Genomic DNA, 14,569 nt, shown 5'->3' on the forward strand with positions numbered 1-14,569 from the left:
GCGCGCAGGGCCGGCAGCCGAGCCCCGAGCGGGCACCGCGCCCGCTCCCTCCGCCGCGGCCTTCCGGCTGCGGAGCGCCTGCGCGCCGCGGCAGCATGGCCACGCCGGCCAAGCGGCGGGCCCGGGCCCAGCCCCAGCCCCCGGCCGGGGAGAGCGGCTCGGAGCCGGAGTCGGGCTCGGAGCCGGAGTCGGACTCTGAGGAGGAGGCGGAGGAGCAGAGGATCGATGAGGTGAGCGGGGGGAGCGGGGCCCCTCCCGGCGCTCGCGGCCTTCAGGCGGCGCGCGGGGCCTGCGCCCGCGCCTGCCCTCCCCTCACGGGCCCTCGGTGCCCCGCGCTCACGGCCATTCCCGTGCCCCGGGGCCTTCCCCTCCTTTCTTGAGTCCCTGTAACTAAAATAAGTTGTAAAACGATAGAAATAAGCAGCCGGGCTGACGAAGCCGTGACTGGGAGCTGTTAGGGAGGGGGGCTCTCCCCCTCTGAAGCCCCTTGCGAGGCACCCGCGGGTGGGGGCCCAGCGTGGAGCTGTGGGCTCCAGTTCCTGTGGTAAAGCGTAGGTGACACGTTAGTGTATGTCGGTAATCGGTGATGTAAAAGTGTATTCAGTTGTTGAGAGTCTTAATTTTTTTGTTTTCTTCTTTTTTTCATGTTGAAATCCCCGAGGCCGCAGTCAGTTGTACAGACTTGGCCCTAGCTGTCCCTGCTTGAGAGGGACTGGAGGCAGCCACATGAAAATAATGTTTTCAACACAGAATATTCGTTTTAATTTTCTTATACAAAAAGAAAGCGGGCAGGGGGCGGGGAACAAGAAGAAGAAAAAATGCCAGGCCTCCAGGAAATCATGTTAATTTATTTTCTGAGCTCGCTCTCTCTATGTATATATCTGCATCAGGACATATGTGAAAATGCATTTCGTTGTGAAACACAGCACTGCTGGGGGGGATGTCCGTCTTTCTAGGAAAGAAAGAGATATGCACTGACTTCAAACTCCTATGAAAATCTTTGGATGATAAGGCAATCTGTCATTTTCACAAGGCTTAAAAGAGTCAAAGAGTAGAAGTATTTGTGGGTTTTAATTCAGTACATTTCAAATTAAATGTTTTGCTAACTTGATGGTCTTCACTAGGATTTCACTTTAATAATTTTCCTTTTTCTTAGGTGAGGGTTCAGTTAGCTTATGTTAGCAAACAAAAAAAACAAACCTTACCTTTTTTAAAAACTGTGTCATGATAAAAAGTGTCGGTTTAATTGTATTAGCAGTCATACTAACATGATGGAAAAGCACATTTACCGTTTGCTAGAAATGTGTGCCACGTTAAATGGGTACTTAGTTTGAGCTAACATATGAAGTTTCTGACTAGCACTGCTAGTACTTTGTGTACTGTTCAGTGTTTGTAAACTGATACAAGATGTTGCAGTAGTGTCTAGGCACTATGGAATTAAAGCTAATGGCAATAATTCTTTTTTTTTTTTTCTTAAAGTGCTCTGCATTCCTGCATAATGTAGGTAGGACAGTGGTTTTTGTTGTGGTGCTTGTAGATGAAGTGTCTTGAGTCTTCAGTGACAGGGATTTTGAGGATGGTTTCTGTGCATCCTGCACTGCTGTGCACTGCTGTGTTTTATTTGCAATTGTTTGTGCACTGGATAAAATTTGCACTATAATGTTTATTTTAATTTAGTAGTCCAGCTTTTGAGGATGATATATCACTATTACCTCTGTTTCAATTTGGAAGTCTTGATATAAAGTTGTATTGTTTCCCTCAATTCTTGTATAAGGCCTCAAGGTGTGCATTGCTAATATTAAAGAAATGTACTGAACATTTATAACTGTACAAACTTAGAAAATTGTACAGTCATGTACTTAAAGGGTATTTGTTTCTCTGTAATTCTCAGCATTTTTATTTTTGCCAAACTTTGCCACTTCAGGTGGAAAACGGACAGTCTCTTTGTTTCTGCAGATATTTTCTTCATACGAAGGAGCATGTGTTAGTTCTGTCAATCTGAGAACAGCAATGTGATCACCAAGTGGGACCTGCTTGCTGAGAAGGAACTTTGCTTGCTGCTGTATTGTTGTACATAGCAGAGTATTGTTGTGTATAACAGCTTGCTCTGTGGGCTCTTGCTTTGCTTTGGATGCAGTGCAAGGGGAAGAGAATTAAGTGCACAGTAACAAGACAGGACACACCAAAATGTATGTTGAGTATTTATTTGCGCCCCCCCCCCCCCCCTTTTTTTTTTTAAATAGTTGAAAGATGGAGGGTTTGTGAACTCTCTCATACCAGGTTGTTATTTTGGGTAGTGGAAAAGCCATGACACAAAACCAGTGTTAGAACATCTAGTGCTCCTGTGATTTACATCAATTTTATGGCTGTGATTTGCACAGCATTCAGAACCACTGTAAATTGTGTTTTGTTCAGAATTACCAGATTAATCAGTTAATGAGATCTTTGAATTTTCCTGGATGGCAGGAGTGCATGCTGTATACACCAAAGATATAGTCTGTTTTCTTATATGGGTAGCTTCTCAAGTAAATAATGTGCTCTCAGTTACCTCTATAGAGCTTCGTGCTTTACTGGACTGCAGAACATCTGAGCATGTCTCCTGATTTTTTATTACACACACCCCCCTCCCAAAGTGGTTGTATACCTGTTTTCTACATTGTAAACAGGCCTTTAACGCTGTTCTCCCAGTGGACAATAAAGACCATGACCTCGATATGGGATTGGAGGGACTTAAGAGTCTTAATTGGTGACAAAAGTAAGGGTCAGTTGTTTAGACTGTTCAGAAAGTGGAATCCAAACTGACAATTAAAAGGCAAAGTCAATTTGGATGCTCTTGAACAGTAGTTCACAGAAGAATAGGTAGGCAAGGCAACCTTGGCAGGCAGTACTGTTAATATAGAGTACCAGTGAAAACGTTTGGTAGGCACACAGCATTTGTTCTGGAAGGAGAAGCAGGAGTTCACATTCTGAGACTGGGTCTCATCGTGTGCCTACGGAGCGGACTTCCAGAGTGGGGTTAATGATACCATTAGGATTTGAGGAAATAGAAGAAGTATGGTTTTGGATGTAATTATTTAAACGTCATATTTAGCCAAGGCATTACACTCCAATCCTGCAGTTTTAAGAGTTTAACTGTCTGGATCAAGCCTTTCTACAGCAGGAGTCTACGTGGCTACAGTAAACATAATTGTGTGAACCAGATTGCAGGAACAAAGCATTAAAGGTTTGTTCACAAAACAATTTTTAAGTTAGTTTTAAAAAGTTACTTTCACAGATGCTCTCTAAAGATTACAGAAGAAATGAAAACTGTAACAATTGCTGAGATTACTGAAATATGGAAGTAAGTTCCATTTCTGATATTGGCCATTGCTTTTCTTCAAGTTTCTTTTAGTTTAGCTTTGTTTTGATATAGCTTTTTGCCAAGTATGTTTGATATTCTCTATTTTACTTCTTCATAGGAAGTGAATATTGAATTTGAAGCACATTCCATATCAGACAATGACTATAATGGGATAAAGAAATTACTACAACAGGTACTTCGACTTCTTGTTAGCTTGGTTGATACGTCCATTAATAAATAATATCTAAAGAGTTATGCAAAGTCATCAGTTCATATTATCTGTATTGATTCTTAGTTTTGCTGTGCTTCAGCTCATGGAAATTAAATAATTACAGCCACAGTGAACATGTGTCTCCTAAACCATGGTTTCAAGAACTTTACCCAATGAACTATAGGGCTGTTCTTCTACAGTGTGTATAATCTTTTCATCTTCATTGAGTTAGTTGCAGCCCAGAAAACTTTGTTCAACATCAGTCAGCTTCCTGGAGGGTTTTTTTAGTAAATTACAACCCTTAAAAAAACAGACAAACAAATAATGTGTCTGTTCAAAGTGGCAGCTTCCAGTCATCTTTGGTCTGTTTCTGTTGTAAACCTATGCTCAGCAAGCATTCCGATCATACGAAACTCAAAAGGATACCAGGTATGCAAAGTGCCAGCTTGTGGAGGGTCGAGGAGCAAGCGCTTTAAGAAGCTGATTTTTAGCCTTTACAGTATTATACTGAAGGAATTGAAATAAACTCAGTCACTAATTGGAAATTAAAAAAGGAACAGTGTGTTGCATAACAAGTTAGAGAAATTACTGACTTTATTTTCTACTAAGTGGGCCATGATGTATCATCAGCCCTAAAACTTCTTAATACTTGTTTCTTATTTTGCAGTTGTTTCTAAAAGCTCCTGTTAACACTGCTGAATTAACTGATATATTAATACAACAGAATCATATTGGAAGTATTATCAAGGTAAGACAGAATTTATGTTTGTAAATGAAGTATGATACTTTTTATGTTGAAGTGACGTAACAGGCTTTCAGAAGGGGATCCTGTCTTTGTAATTTGTATACTTTCTTGATTTTTTGCTTTGAGAATAATTCTTCTGTAGAAGCTGAAATTTTCCATGCCTGCTTTCAACCAAACAAGGAATTTGGTTGATTGTTTTAGTTGGTTTCTTTGTTTTTGTTGGTTTCTTTTTACATATGGAAGGCTTTTCTCTCTGAATTTTGGAGTAGTAGAGTAATAATGCTGTTAATGCTGTGGAGAAATTTGTTACCATCTCCATGAGAAATAGGACCTTGTGATTTCCCTACATTCTCAGGATGTACAGAGATATAGACTAAAAATATCCCACATGCACTCTCCTTTTCTGCAGAGTTCTTTAGGCATAGGAAAGGATCCCAAAATGAGTCCCGAACAACTTCTGCTACAGCAGTGGAGCACTGTGCAGAGGTTCATGAGTTACTCCTGGCTAAGGAAACTGTTTAGTGCTGTATAGTTCTCAAGATGTCATGGCCACGTTGCTTTCAAACACAAACAAGCTGCCCGCACGGCACAGTTGTGCTGTTGTACCATGCAGCATGGTATCATTGCTATACATTCCCTTTTTGTCCTGTGCCAACGGTTTTTCCACCCGAGTTTCATATGATCCTTATATTACAACTGCATGACCCCCAGTTCTTTCCCTAAGTTTTTCATTGTGGAGTTTTGTTGAGCTTTTTGTTTTACTCTCTGTCAAAGCCCTATTGCTTTATGGTTTTTAAGACTTTGTAGGTATATTTCCCTACATTAGAAACTGAAGAAAATTGGTTTTGCTTAAGATATTGCCATCTCTTGTACTGAGACGCTGCTTATTGTATGTGAGTTATCAAATTTTAGTGCCTTTCAAAAGATCCTGCTGTAGAACATACATGACCTAGATCTCTGTATAGCTGGCTCTAAGTACAGAGACATTCAATGATGCGGCACTTTTGTAACTGTAACCAGAATTTGTAGGTTGTGTATTTGTACAGATTACCTAGATGGTTGTCATCTGCTGAGCGTCTGCTGGAAAGAAAAACATTTCTTGCTTCAGAGAGTAGAAATAGAATGTCAATATAAGTTGTTGCTTTTTCTTTCATTAAACAGCAAGCAGAAGTCCCAGAAGATAGTAGTGACGACGACGATGATGATGATGATGAAGTCTTTGGTTTTATAAGCTGCTTAAACTTAACAGAAAGGAAGGTTGGTATTCCTCATTAACATCTAGACAGTAATAAGTGAGAATGCGTCTTGCTTTTCTGTCTTGTATAACAAGGCTAGACAGCTGGATCAGGATTTTGAATTCCACCATGGAGGGCTGTGGTCTTAAAAGCTGCACATCACTTAGCTTTCCTTTGGATTTAGTCCTGTGTAACTTGCTGAAGGCCAATCATAAAGCAAAGAGTGGAACAGGGACTTAAAACTAGGTCTAATAAGTAGTTCCAGGGTAACTGAGCTGTTGGCCTCTTGCATTTTTTCACTTTCACAGCTTTTGAGTTTTCCTGTTGAGTGTACTGGTGTTGCAGCTCCTAGCTGCGTTCCTATCAGTTAAGAACTTTTGTTTGCCCTCAGCTTCAGGGTTGGTAAATACTTTCAGAGAAATGGTACAGTGCTTTAGAGACCACTTAAGAAAATTGCCATTAGGCTTGTAGAATATTCCCTTAAAGTTCACATTCAAAGTTTTCTTGTGTAAATAATTGTTCTATAATGTAAAGGAAATGTACCTTTTGATTCTAGGGTACACAGTGTGCTGAACAAATCAAAGAGCTGATTCTAAGTCGGTGTGAGAAGAGCTGTGAACAGCATGTAGTTGAACAACTGAATAAGCTCCTAAATGACAATACAAAGCCTGTGGGTCTTCTACTAAGTGAGAGATTCATTAATGTACCACCGCAGATTGCTCTGCCCATGCACCAGCAGCTTCAGTAAGTTTGTTTGGGGTTTTTTTGACGTGATGTTGAATAGTACTTTTTCTTCATGTTTTTTCAGAAATCTTATGTATATAGAACTATGTTAAGACAGGTGATACTATAGATAAGTAAGACATGAACAGAAAAAAACCTTTTCATGTCATACAAGTTCTTTGGTTAATACTGAAATATTTTTTTATATCTTTAGGCTTTTCAAGCTCTTTATATTGTAGAGGAAATAATTTAAGAATATGTGCTGTTCTATTGCAGAAGTAGCTGTGTCTCTATTGTAGTTTATTTTTGTATTGCAGATAATTTTCATACTGATCTAGGAAAATTTAAAAATTAGAACTTTTTATAGCATGCTGATCACATAATCCCTAAGTTTGGAAAAGACCTGTAAGGTCATCAAGTCCAACCATCAACCCAACCCCACCATGCCCATTAAACCATGTCCTGCAGTGCCACGTCCACACGTTCCTTGAACGCCTCCAGTGAGGGTGACTCCACCACCTCCCTGGGCAGCCTGTCCCAATGCTTCACCACTCTCTCAGTAAAGAAATTTTTCCTAATATCCGGTCTAAAGCTCCCTCAATGCAACTTGAGGCCATTTCCTCTTGTCCTGTCACTCGTCACTTGGGAGAAGAGACCAGCACCCCCCTCTCTGCAGCCCCCTTTCAGGTAATTGTAGAGAGCGATAAGGTCTCCCCTCAGCCTCCTCTTCTCCAGACTGAACAACCCCAGCTCCCTCAGCTGCTCCTCATCAGACTTGTGCTCCAGACCCCTCACTAGCTCCGTCGCCCTTCTCTGGACACGCTCCAGCACCTCAGTGTCCTTCTTGGAGTGAGGGGCGCAAAACTGAACACAGTATTCGAGGTGCGGCCTCACCAGCGCCGAGTACAGGGGCACGATCACCTCCCTACTCCCGCTGGTCACGCTGTTTCTAATACAAGCCAGGATGCCGTTGGCCTTCTTGGCCACCTGGGCACACTGCTGGCTCATATTCAGCCGGCTGTCGATCAACACCCACAGGGTCCTTTTCCGCCTGGCAGCTTTCCAGCCACTCGTCCCCACGCCTGGAGCGTTGCATGGGGTTGTTGTGACCCAAGTGCAGGACCCGGCACTTGGCCTTGTTGAACCTCATCCAATTGGCCTCGGCCCATGGATCCAGCCTGTCCAGATCCCTCTGCAGAGCCCTCCTGCCCTCCAGCAGATCAACACTCCCGCCCAACTTGGTATCATCTGCAAACTTGCTGAGGGAGCACTCAATCCCCTCATCCAGATCGTTGATAAAGATATTAAACAAGACCAGCCCCAGTACTGAGCCCTGGGGGACTCTGCTTGTGACTGGCCCCCAGCTGGATTTCTCTCCATTCACCACGACTCTCTGGGCTTGGCCATCCAGGCAGTTTTTTACCCAGCGAAGAGTGCACCTGTCTAAGCCACAATTTGCCAGCTTCTCCAGGAGAATACTGTGGGAGACAGTGTTGAAGGCTTTACTAAAGTCCAGCTAGACATAATCTTCCCCGGCACCAACGTCAGGCTGACAGGCCTGTAGTTCCCTGGATCCTCATTCTGGCCCTTCTTGTAGATGGGCATCACGTTGGCAAGCCCATTATCAAGTTGATTATGAGCAACTTGGATGTACCTGCTCATGTGTTAATGTCTGGCTCTGGAATGGAAGATTTGACTTGAGGGACAGGCTTACAAGGTGGATGAGTTCTGGCCCATGAAAACCAAACACAGTGTTTTGGTTAGTTTCAAGTAAATGAGTGAAGCAGGATAGGTGCTGGTTGATCTCTACCAATTCATGGACTTAAATCATAGGCTGGGTGACAGTGAGTAAAAGAATCCACTGAGATACAGTGTTACATTGTTACAGTGCCATGTGGAGAACCAGGAAATTGTGTTAGATAAGGAATTCCAGTAATCAAATGAAGATTTTTTTTTTTCTTCTTTTTTTAATTCTTTTCTCTCATGCAAGGTGAGATTAGAAGTCAGATTAAGTTGACTGCTGGCATGGCTCATTTAAACAATAAAGTAGACCTTTAAGGAATTACTACTTTGATATGAAGGAAAACATGTAGATAGGAAGGTCAGGAAGGTTTTTAAAGAAAGAAATGAGGTGCTTGAAGGCCTGGCTTTGAGGTTTACTACTAGTAGAGCAGTTGGTACAACTCAGATTCAGGTCTCAGCTTCTTTGTCTTAAAGGTTTTGGAGTGTTGCGGTGACAACATGTTTAACACAAGGGTGGGCAAGAGTATCTTCTGGCTCTTCAGTTACAGTTCCTTGTGGAAGTGGTAGTGTGATGTGTTTTCAGGAGAGTTGCTCTTAGAATCGTTTCACAGACTCTCTACCATGAACAAGATTCTGGGGAAAAAAGGGTTATATTGTGAGGTGTGGAAAGACATCCATATTTTTATTGTTTTAAAGTGCAAATAGTATGTCTAAGTACTAGGAATGCATATGCAAAATTTATTTTCTGAGGCAGCCGTAGAAGAATAGGCTGCAGTATGAATATCCTTTCTATACTAATACATTATAAGGTTTACTTATACACTTGTTGAGGATTTAAATTGTATATGTAAACAAGTATTTTTAAATTTTATGTGTAAACATTTATTTATCTTTAGGAAAGAGTTGACTGAGGCACAGAGAACAAACAAACCTTGCGGAAAGTGCCACTACTATCTTCTTATCAGCAAGACCTTTACAGAAGCCACAAAGAGCAATTTGAAGAGGAGGGAAGGGAGAAATCAGCAAAAGGAGGAATTAATGTTTGCAAATGCAGAGGAAGAATTCTTTTATGAGGTAACATATGTGATTCTTTTAATTTAAAATGTTTGTTTTTCTTTACGTATTAGCAAAAAAGGTGTTTCACCTTAAATTCAATGGGGACTTTTAAAAAGATATGGTCACATATCTTTTAAATTAAATCCAGCTTTTTTTAGAGTAGTGTTGAGAGACAAGCAAGCAACCTATTTTTGTGCATTGAACACCACGCCTTTTGTATTTAGAGAACCTTGGAGAGGTGTGCCATTGTTGCGAATGAGTGGTTTAGGCCGCTTAAAGAATCACCATCAAGGATATTGGCAAAAGCGATTTTAATAGAAGTTTATAAAAATGCGACTTAACAGAATTCGATGGCAAGGTTCACTCTATCACTTACTAAAACATACAAAGGAAAACCAAATTAGAATTTAATCAGAATGATTTATACAGAGAGACCAGAGAAACAAAAGGGTAAAGACGACCCTCCTGTTGAGCCACAAGGTTCAGAATGGAACCCCTTGCTTTCTAAACTTCTCAGAGAGGAGTTTAGGTGCAGCTGAATCCAGACTTAGTCTCAGACTTGGTCAACGGTTCATGTCTAAAGGAAAGGAAGGGTACAAGGCACAAAGAAATCCTCCCGTTGAGTCACGAGGTTCAGAGAAGACCAGCTAGGTCCACTCCTAGCCCCAGACTTGGACAACGGTTTATGTCTAGTGCAAGAGATACAAAGAGTAGGGAAGACCCTCCCGTTGAGTCACGAGGTTCAGAGTAGACCCCCTTGCTTTCTAAACTTCTCAGAGAGGAGTCTAGGTGTGGCTAGATCTAATCCTAGTCTCAGACTCAGTCAGTGGTTTATAGCTAAAGGATTATATGTATTTAGCAGCAATCTAAGGTTCATTCACAGTTTAAAGTAAATCATAAGATCTTAGCAACACTTAATCATGGATTAGTTTAACATTTACAAAGTGAGTTGATAGAATTTACTACAATCACAACAGTGGCTTGATTACAGATTTGGAATGATAGTATTATACTTGCTATTGAGTACTCAAATTGATTCACACCCACAGACACAAAGATAGATATGTATGTATATAAAAAGGTATACCTGTTAAAAATTCCCCTCGAGTTCTCTGAAATACTCACTTCAAATATCTCAGTGTTTCTCAATGGGCCAGGGTTGAGCCTCGAGGAGGAGAGGGTTTTAGCCCAGGTCTCATCGCCAGCTTTTGGTGGCGGTCCGCCAGATTCCACAAACTGGGGAGTTTGTGAAACTCTGAGAGGCGGCCCACTCAGAGGGAGATGCTGGTCGCAGCCCGCTGCAGTCCAGGAGAGCTGAAAGGGTCTCATTTGGGACCGCTGTTTATAGGTTCGTAAGATGATTGGCTTTAGTCATCGGCAAGTAACTGGAAAGTTACTGGAATTCCCGTAACAGTGGTACCATTCCACTCGGGCCACGGTCCAGGTAAGGGATGTTCCAAGGCTATCAGGGAATGACTGATTATTCCCATTCTCACTACCCACCTTGAGCTGGGTAACAGGAATGCTTGGTACACTGAGTGCTGCTCCCCACCTTAGCCATGCAAGAGTTCCTAGTATGGTCGAGGGATGCTTAACTGCCCAACTCATTGCGCAAAGCCCAAGGCCTAGCTGGAATTCCTGAGATCGTAGAGCGGCTCAGGAAAAGGAGGGGGGAAGGAATGCACCACCACAGCCATCCATAAGTCCAAATTATTAAATTAATCCTCTGTATTGGCATGAATTTACTAATATGTTATTTGTATCAGGTCTCAGTTAATCTGACTATAAGATGGTAGTGTTACTACCTGATAAGGTCTCTGGTGCTGTGAGGATAATGGAAAAATTCAAAGAGTACCTGAAATAAACAGAGATTTTAGGAGAAAGATCCGGTGTTACTTTGCCTCGAGGGCAGTGTCTTGGCTTCAGAGAATTAACAAACCTCATCTCTTTACTTATACAGCAATGCTGAAGAGGTTGAATTGAATGTAATAATTGTCGGACTTGCTGAAATACTGTGAATGAAATGTTCACATTTTTAGGGTGAACAAATGGTAATAAGTCTGGATATGGAATTTAGCAGCACATCCCAGGCCTTCTGAGTTTACAGAAGTTTGAAATCCCTTTTGTTTGGGGAACAGTGCAGTTGTCTTCTTTAATCTGAATAATAAGAAATGTGAAAGACCTGTTAAATAGCTGTGTCAGCTGAACAGGGAAGACTGGTGGGTGTGTGAACTGCAGGAAGTGCAGGTTAGCTCGAATATCTGTCAGTGAGATTCAGGCTAACCTGATTTACATCACAAGTGATGTTCAAGAGTGGCAGCTCAAACAACAGGTTGTACCGGGTGCTTTAACTTAATCATGTGTCACAGCTTTAAGCACTCAGAAGAATAAAGATTCAAAAAAAATGCAGAGGAGTCTCTGTTTTTAGGAGTCCTGATCAGCATCTGCAGTGCATGTTAATGCTTAAATACACAGATCTCTTTTCCTTGCCCCTACATCGTCCTGTGTCAGAAAAAACAGCTCTTTAGGCTTTAGTTAGATTTGGTAATGCAGTTAAATGCATTTCTCTGAGATCTCTTCCTAAGAAACTTAACAGATGCAAAGCTCCGCATTTGTGTCATTGTTGTTGGTATTATATGGAAAGCCGATTTATCCGTTTCCTTTTGGATACCTGTTATTTTCAAAAACTGCTCAGAATAAAAAAACGTTTGAAGATCCAAACAAGTAGCTATCAATTCTCTTTTCTGTCTCTATTCTACTCAGGACAAGTATATTAATAAAAAGTGCTAAAGTACTGAGATGAAAATATTACTTCCTGTTTCCTAAGGCAACCCTCTACACAAGTCTGCTGGTCCCCAGCCAAATCAGGAGAGGGGAAGAGGCAGGAAATTAAATTAAAAATGTACTTTGAAATGCAAAGAATTTTTCATTGGTCTTTTTTTTTTCTTTTTCCAAAGCTTTAAAAATATTATTCTACAATATTATTGCTTTATCAAGAGCCCATTATTTTTCATTTCTGGTATTGCCTACAGGATAAAATACTTGCACATGCATCTTGTGGTTAATGGCAAAGGTTCCTGTGTGTAATCATTCATGACGTTCTCTGTTAGAGCCTGTGATATGGCTGTAATTTTATTTCTTGGGAAGAAGAAAAATGTAAGTGGGTGAATTCATTGTTAGCTACAGGGAATACTGTTGTAGCCTCTATGCAGGAACAAGTTTGGGATTTTCTTTCTGTGTTTCTGCCGCAGGATCTTTACCAACTGAACTTGAACTCTACGTAAACATGTTATTGAAAAACTGAAGGGGAGAAGCCTGTGATGCCCATGTGTCCATGGGTGTTATGTTCTAGAAGGCCTATTTTGTATTTATCCCTGTTTTGTTATTTTGAGTGGCATTTTAAAGACTAATTGTGTGCTTTTATCTAAATTGCAGTAATTTTCAACTCAAGTGGATAGACTCAAAACTGAACATGCTTTCCGTTTTAACAGTCTTTATAGTGTTTTTAACAAATTCATTTTAAACATTATGGAGGATATTAGATTAAGTGGGTCTCTGTACTTAATAATGTATATGTGTTAAATTAGTGTTGGAGTGTATATTCTCCCTGATCACACATAATGTTAATTAGATTGCCATAAAATAGTATTAAATGCAGTGAGGCAGACACTTGGAGCCATATAAAACAGAGAGAAGCCTTTTTGCGCTTGTCAGTTCCCTGTACTTTATTCTGTTATTGAGGGAGCAAAAGAAAAGCTCTATTATAACCAGACTTGAAATTGATTAAAGGTTTAGGGCCTCCGTTGCTTAAATTGTTTGTTCTTGAGCAAAGCCACTCACTTAATTTGATGGTTCTTCCAAAATTAAATTTACAACCTTGAGATACTGTTAGTAAATAGCAATCCTAAAAGGAGACTGGATCTTAACTTTCCCTACAAAGGGAAGAGGTTAGGGAAGTTTTCCTACTTAGGAGTTCAGTTCATACTTCTTAATCTGACTTGTGTGGGAACTGGAAACATTTGTTAGGTAAGTTTTTCTTATCCATCAGGCATTTTGTCTGGGAAAGCTAATAAAAAATGACTGTTCTGTCTGTATGCAGTATATATCACTGAAAAGAAATAATACACATTATGGACACCTACCTATTTGAAGAAGCATCCTTTATAAATATGTCTTTCAATGGCTCCAGCCATCTAGAGACTTTCCAAGAGCTTTTAGAAATTCTGCTCAGGATTCATATTAGTGCCTATCCCCTTAATATTTAATATCTACTGGCAGTGTGAAAGACGGGATTACTGTACCATGTACTCTTACAGATATGTTAATTTTTAGGACTGAGCAGTTTTAGAGCAGGCCACGAAAAGAGCAGAGCCTATTCATTGCTACAGGCCTTCCACACGTTGCCCACACCAAGCTGTTATCTTTAATGCAGGCTCTATTCTACCTACACTCTCTTGCTATTCCTTTTATTTGGGTTTTGGCTGATCTGCTAATTCTCAAAATTACACAGCTAGTGGTTTGCTCTTGTTCCAGGGTTGAAGGTCTATTAAGAGCCTGATATTCCTGTTATTGGTCAGTAACAGCATATAAAGGGGGCATTGGGGTTTTTTTTCCCATCTTAGGTCTTTTTTCTGATACCAAACTATAATGATAGCAATTGTTTTAGAATTTACTATGAATTATATAAATTCTGTGAAAAGCAAATCGTTTAAAACACTTAATAGTAGAGTTTCTTGCAGGTTTTTTTGGTGGACCTTTTGAGAGGGAAGAAAGTAACTTCTTAATAAGCATGTGCATAATAGGGTCATGATTTTTACTTTGTTTAGGTGATGTATTATCTTCATGCTAATTAAAAATTTTAACTCTATTGCATTTATTTCTGTTGTTTAGAAAGCCCTTCTGAAGTTCAACTACTCTGTGCAAGAGGAAAGTGACACCTGTTTGGGTGGCAGATGGTCCTTTGATGATGTACCAATGAAACCTTTGCGGACTGTTATGATAGTTCCAGCTGATGGAATGAATGTAATTATGGATAAACTGAAAGACTATCTTTCAATCTGAACTTTCCTATAAACACCTTTTTTTATAAAGCAGCCATGCAGAACTATGATTTCATAATATTTTCGGAAGACTGCTATTGAGTTAATGGTTTTGTACTGCTCAAATGCTTCCTCTGTACACTTAGAAGACAAGCAGGTGGTACAACTATAAATATCCATCAAATTAATATTTTTAAATATTGTATCATCTTATACTTTGGTATCATCAGTAAGCAGTGAATAAAAACCCAATGTTACAAGGAAACTTGAAGATCTGCTCAGTCTGTTTATAACCAAACCTAAAGCGTATATTTTTGTTAGGAGACAGTGCATGCAACTCCTTTTGTTATGAAAAGTGCCTTTTCTCTATGTTTCTTCTGTTAAATACATTTATGTCAAAAATTCAAAATAATTACATGGGTTAAGATGAGGATGTGTATTGTATAGACTTTTTATTTATATTTGTCCAATATATGA

At 40.3% G+C, this 14,569-nt stretch overlaps 1 protein-coding gene across 1 annotated transcript; it reads left to right on the forward strand.

The window, feature by feature from the left end:
- Positions 1-95: 95 nt before the first annotated feature.
- Positions 96-14,516, forward strand: BCCIP (BRCA2 and CDKN1A interacting protein). Its single transcript, XM_059821138.1, has 7 exons — positions 96-230; positions 3,459-3,533; positions 4,219-4,299; positions 5,458-5,553; positions 6,088-6,275; positions 8,894-9,071; positions 13,944-14,516. Exons 1-7 carry the CDS (start codon positions 96-98, stop codon positions 14,112-14,114), a joined length of 924 nt encoding a protein of 307 aa, XP_059677121.1. The 3' UTR covers positions 14,115-14,516.
- The last annotated feature ends 53 nt before the right edge of the window (positions 14,517-14,569 follow it).

The sequence above is a fragment of the Gavia stellata genome, chromosome 9 (genome assembly GCF_030936135.1).
Source record: "Gavia stellata isolate bGavSte3 chromosome 9, bGavSte3.hap2, whole genome shotgun sequence".
NCBI lineage: Eukaryota > Metazoa > Chordata > Aves > Gaviiformes > Gaviidae > Gavia > Gavia stellata.

Coding starts and splice junctions, on each gene's coding strand:
- BCCIP (XM_059821138.1), top strand. CDS start 96: ATGGCCACGCCGGCCAAGCGGCGGGCCCGGGCCCAGCCCCAGCCCCCG. Junction 5,554..6,087: donor TAAACTTAACAGAAAGGAAG/GTTGGTATTCCT, acceptor TTTTGATTCTAG/GGTACACAGTGTGCTGAACA. Junction 9,072..13,943: donor AGGAAGAATTCTTTTATGAG/GTAACATATGTG, acceptor TCTGTTGTTTAG/AAAGCCCTTCTGAAGTTCAA.